The sequence below is a fragment of the Fulmarus glacialis genome, unplaced genomic scaffold, assembly GCF_000690835.1.
Source record: "Fulmarus glacialis isolate BGI_N327 unplaced genomic scaffold, ASM69083v1 scaffold16728, whole genome shotgun sequence".
Lineage (NCBI taxonomy): Eukaryota > Metazoa > Chordata > Aves > Procellariiformes > Procellariidae > Fulmarus > Fulmarus glacialis.
The window spans coordinates 25,997-32,106 of NW_009230314.1; the positions used below are offsets into that span (position 1 = coordinate 25,997).

The 6,110-nt window shown below is 39.2% G+C and overlaps 1 protein-coding gene across 1 annotated transcript in view; it reads left to right on the forward strand.

The window, feature by feature from the left end:
• Window positions 1–5,239, forward strand: part of LOC104081432 (protein unc-13 homolog A-like) — a 21,456-nt gene extending 16,217 nt beyond the window's left edge. Inside the window, exon 8 of the mRNA XM_009584185.1 lies at window positions 5,137–5,239. Coding sequence (XP_009582480.1) covers window positions 5,137–5,239 — 103 coding nt within the window. The remainder of the gene's footprint in view (window positions 1–5,136) is intronic.
• The last annotated feature ends 871 nt before the right edge of the window (window positions 5,240–6,110 follow it).

A 6,110-nucleotide genomic window follows, 5' to 3' on the forward strand; every position in this document is an offset into this window, starting at 1 on the left:
CCTTGTCTCTTTCCTATTCTTTCATCTCCAGCCCCCTGTTGTAGCTGTGGGGCTGCTCTCATCTCCTCTTCTCCATCTCTTCTGGAACTGTACTTTGTTGAAACAGGCTGTCTTGAACCCTGTATTGAATTGAGAAACAAGAAGCCCCACTCTTTGCCTTCATTAGTTTTCTGTGTATTTGGTTAATTGAATAGGTTCAGGGATGATTGGAGGACACTGAAAGAAGCAGTGCTCCTCCCACTGTCAGCTGATCACTGCTTTCCTTGTGTTGTCCACTTCCCTGGGTCATCATAAGAGTTTTTCTTGCCATTCAATGAACCAGACTGGGAACTGATCTGGGTTAAAAATCGAAACATTTTGCCAGGTTAGCTCAGCTTTCTGGTCTGTTTAACTTAGCGGATGCTCAAATATTTTGTGTCAGCATAAAGGAAGAGCAGACGTGAGCAGGGGCAGTTCTAGCTTATTCCAGTTTAAAGTGTTAGTGGATCAACAGTCTAAATAAATGAGACGCATACAGAAGCATGGAACAGAAAGTTTTTGACAGAGCTCCGAACAACAGAACTCCATCTTGCAACAGGAGGCATTAGAAAGTCTGATGTTACTGCTATTTGCATTACCTTTAACAATGACTTTCCAGGTTGTGGTTCACAAGCAGTGTGCTGCCTGCATGATACTTTAATTTTAACATCCATAAGACGTTAAAGAAATTAGAACTGAGACCAATAGGAAGAACAAGTAACATTTCTTAGAGTGCTCAGTGGATCAGCAAAATTGACAGACGGGTGGTCTGTAAGATTCCTTGTTACTGTCTTTCTGAAAATACATTAAGTTATATGCGGCTAAGCATTGAGAACACTTCAGTGGTATTAAAAATGCAAAGCATTGAGGTGTTTGCTATCTGCAGCTGTGACTGTGGGGGTCTAGTTTGTTTTACTTTTTAAACAATCTTCTCTGGAAAATCTACATAGCTGAGACACATAAGAGAGTCACCTCAGCAGCTCATTGGGAGCCCTGCTTTTCCCTGATCAGCCTTCAACCATGTCTCACCAGGTGGAGCAGGAAGGCTCCTTCTTCCCTGCCTTGGTCATGTGCAACAAAACCCAGTTCACCCACAGTTAAAATAAAGGCTATACAAAATGTGAAGAACTGCTTACAACCAAAAATAAGGTAAAGAATTCAAGGACCCTGCCACAAACTAAAAACTATATGCCAACCCATCAAAGGAAAATTCTTGATAGGAGCAGTGGGATGTGAAAATGTTGCATAGCTATGTGTTCTGAAAACACTGTACTGTATGTGACAGCAGTTTATATTAGGAGTACTAACGACACTAAATTATAATACCCAGATCAGCATAAAATTGAAAAGCACAAATGGAACAGTGATGGATTTATATTCCTACATATTTTCAGAATTAAGAATCCTACTTGATTTAAAAGTAGCAAAGAAGAGCAGAAGCACACAAATTTGTTCTACCTGTTTCTTCGGACTACAGTTGATCTTGAGGATTTGCATAATGAAATGATGCTTGATGCAGACTTGTAGTTATGTTATTATTTAGATAATATCTATTAATTTCCAGCTACTTTTTACAAATCCCGAAGTCTTAGATACCTTTGCAGTATGTATTGCTGTTTAAGTGTCACAAAGATTTTCTGTGTGCCTTGTTTGTGTTGAGACACTAAAATGCCTTCCTGGTTCAGATATGTGAATGGGTGTATAAGGAGGGAAGTGATGGGATAATGGAATTTAACTGTTACATTCAGTTCCTTGGACTCCTCCGTATGCTGCAAGTTCCATAAGTGGTTTTGGTTTCTGAATGGATCCTACACCAGTGGATAGTTGCTTCTATGGAGACAGGTTTCACTGTATCCTCTCTTATCCCTGTATGTTCTTAGGCCATGATTTTACAATGCAATGTGTTCAAAACCAGAATTGGCTTAATTTCTATTGCTTGACCCTGATCTCAGCTCACTGTCCTCTTGAGTACGGTGGTACAAATCTTTGTCCTCATCCTATTTTAAAAAAGAAAAATTTTGTAAGGTTGGTTATTTTAAAGGCAAATCTTTTACCTGAATCATCTTACAGATTTGGCAGTGGCTAGTGCAAATAGTTGTTTTAGTATGCCATTGAATAGATACAGATACAAGGGGCAGCTATTGGGAAGAAAAGGTTAGAATTGTTGCTAACAGCTTTGTATTGTGGAACTGCAGATTTAAAGGAGACAGAGGAGTGCTTGTAAGGTGAGTGCTTGCCTCTCATCTAAGTGGAATAACTGAGCTATCACCCATGTTTAGAAGCTAACCACATGAATTGTTTGTTGTTTTTCTAAAACACTGGAGCAATGACATGTTTAGCTATTGCTTTTTTGAGATATAGAGTAAACAGTGTGGTACTAAATATTCTGGTGAGTGAAAGACGACAGCAAGCATCTTTCACCAGAGCACTCTGGTCATTCAATATTTCTCATCCTTGATAGCCTGCAATGGAAAACAATAGATTCATAAATGCTCATGGAGATGAATGTTTTGCCTAGTGGGGTTACAGTTAGCTCTGCTTCCTCTGGATGGGAGGGGAGACTGAGAGACTCCAGAGACCAGTTGAGTGTAGCTGCTGCTCTTAATCACCAGTCTTGATACCCAAACATAAGGCTTTGGTGAGATAATCAGCTTAATTTGGTCTAAGACTGTGCCAAGAAAGCTGGAGTGGAGGAACATCAGCTATTGGTTAAGGCAAGAACATCAAAAGAATGTCTGAACAAAAAGGTAATGTATAATGAAATAAATGTCCCCTTTTGGGGGGAGGAAAAAAAAAAGCTTAAAAGCTTCTATCCAACAGGTCTTAGGTGATACGGGGTTTTGTGACTAACTAACAATAGATGGTTAAAGGTAGTGTGTTTCACAATTCAATATATGCTGCTTCTTTTAAATTAAATTGGACCTGTTGACAGTATTGACCAGTAAGGCTTTGTGTGTCTGTCCTGTTCTCACCCTTGGGCATGTGTCTACATAGTGTTCAGCTATTGGATAGTGACTTTCTGAAAGCTTAAGACAGGAAGGGAAGCAAGTCCTGACATGATTTGGGTGTTGTAACTAATTGATTGCATCTGGAGAGCAGGAAAGCATTTGATTCCATTTTTGAAGCTAATGTATTTACCTATGCAGGCTACCACACTTCTGGAAGTTTTCCAGAAAGGAATTAAATTTTTTTATCTATTTGCTTTGAACAAGCAACAATGCTGTGGGGAAAAAAAGGTAAGGGAAAGATAATTGCTGTCTTTCTGCTTCCCTCAGTGTGGAAGATGATGATGCATAATGGGTGGAAGGGGCAAGGAATGAAATGGCAACAATTGTATTACTTCCCTGCCATCACCTTCTGTTGAGTGGAGTTGAACGCTCAGGAGGGAGTCCAGTCAGCCTCTGAGAACATCACTCAGCGGTGGTCTCTGAGCAGAGAGAGCTTTCTATGTGTTGGTATAATCACTTCTCTTCCCTTCTGCTTGCAAAGGCAAACTGGGGGGGGAAAAGCTGTCTCTCTTTACTGTTAATTTTGGCTTTCACATCAGCTGTCACAGACTGTATTATTTTTCATACATGGTGTCTTCTATCTCTAGTAACTCAGGAAAGGCACAGTCTGTGAGCAGCTGGCACTCAAAAAGGTGTGTTGCCTTGATGAGGGATAGAACAGGCTCTTGAGAAATGCAGCAAGAATAGATGGAGTGTTAGGCACTTGATTCATGTTTAAGCCATGTCTAACAGCAGTGGTACCAGAAAAATAGCTCAAACACAAGAGAAAAGGTGATAAAAGCTATTACATTATTAAGTTATGTATTCTCTGAGGGGATAACACATTGTGTATGCACTTAAATGACCTTTTCATGTACAGTAAAAAAACCCAGAGTCCTAGTGCATGTAGCTTCAACACAAAACTACTAGGAAGTAAATGAGTCTGCAAAAAGATCATCAAGCTCATGGATGCAGTTAGCCGGTAGACTGTATATATACAAGGTGCTATAGCATCTTTTTGGCTGTTGTGATCCTTGGCCTGTTTACATTTACTAGCAAGTTCTTGCAGGGTATTTACAAAGAAGTACAAGTGCTTCCTTAGGGTGAGAGCTGTCAGTAATGTCAGTATTCAAGAGCTATTTGTCTATATTTTCCTAAGCACATGTCCAGTCATTAACATATCATCTGGGCTGATATGTCTTTTTCAACAGAGATCTGAGCCTCTGAAGCTAAAGCAAAAGCTAAACCAAAAGAAATTAACCTAACCTGCTATGGAATTCTTTCCTTTGCCTCTTTGTCCCAGATAATGTTATTGAATTTAAATGAACTTTTGTATTACTAAATTGAGGGTCACCACTGAATTACAGGGTAATATTTTTAAATTGAAAGGTTTTTTTGTCTAGTAATAGGTATTTTCAAAGATTATGAGCAGAAAGATGATGATAATTTTAAAGCTTAATTAAAGATAGTGATGTGTATTTAATCAAAATAACTGCATTAGTACTATAAAAATACATAAGAAAAATCTGAGAAGTTAGGGAAGTAGATTAGACTATTTGTTTTGAATGTATTAAACACCAAATTTAACTATCCTGTAAATATTTAAGTGTTAATGTGTGCAAAATTTCTTCATTAATCTGTTCTTCACACTGATATTTATTTGTCAATTCTTTGGTTATATACATAAATGGTGTTTATGGCAGTTGACTCTAGATGTAGACTGATAGCTAATTAAGTGTAGCTGATTAACTTTTTCCATAAATCATAAATTAACTAAATCAGAATTTGAAGGATGTGGTAAATGATTAAGTGACTGCTTATTAGAGCAATATATTTTCTCCCAGGGTCTTTAAAAAAAAAAAAAAAAAAAAAAAAAAGAGAAGGGGAAAATGCTGTTAAAAAAAAAAAAAAATCTGAGTTTTGCTCCAATGAATGTTATTAATGAACAAATTACTGCAATTTTTAAAAAATCACCAATCAAGAATTTTAGTATATACTTCATTCTGGTTTTGTAGAGTAATCATATGATAAATCAATTGGTTCATTCTGTATGCATTATTAGTATCCAGTGCTGAATGCTACTATTTACAAGAATAAGGATTTCATGGTTAATCTCTTTGGTACCATTCAGGTACAAATATGTTGCTGTATATCCAGAAGAGCCAGAAATTTACAGATTTTACACCAGAATGACCAAAACCAAAGTGCCTTATAATTTAAAAATATATAAATGATGGAGAAGGACATAATGAATGAGTACTTCATATAAATATATGCTGCTTCTTCAGGAAAAATATGCATATAAGTACTTGAATTATACTCTTCAGTAAAATCATACCTTTCATGTGTTCTTCTTGTGTGTCTGCTAACCGGAGTCTAACCACGTCATCTACTGTTGGTGCTTCTTCCTCTTTCCAGGACAGTACTGCCAACGAACTGGCATACGATGTTGGTGCGCTCCGTACCAACTTCCTCCACATGGGTCGCATGCACTGGACTTCATCTAGATCTTTGGGCGTTTGGTCGTTGTCCAGGTCACTATAAACCACCTCCAGCACACCTAATTCTCTCAGGTACTGGATACCTCTCTCCATAGTGGTCCATTTGCCTGGGCGATATATAACATCTTCCTTGAAGGGATACCTTTCCTTCACGCCTGACAGCAGTCGCCTCCAGAGGCTGAGGGCCTGTGTCCTTTTTCCAACTGCTTTGTCAGTGCCCCCTTCCTAGCAAGGGATCCCAGCTGTTTAGCTTCCTTCCCCTCTAATTCCAGGCTACTGGCCCCATTATCCCAGCATCGGAGCAGCCAGGTAACAATATGCTCGTCTGGACGACGGCTGAAATCTTTCCGCATACCTCGCAACTCATTCAGGGATAGGGATCGTGTGGTTTCCGTCTCGTTTATGAGTTCTTCCTCTTCCTCCTGCCCTCCTTATGATGGCCCCACTTTTCCATCATCGCTTTCTAAACGACTTGACTGCCGCTTACAAGATTTCTTCTTCTGTACAGGGGCTATGGATACCGGCAAGGGTTGGTCCTCTAGTTCAGCCGCAGTGTCCGTCGTGGGGGTTGGAGGAGCTGCAGTGTCCGTCGCCGGGGGTGGAG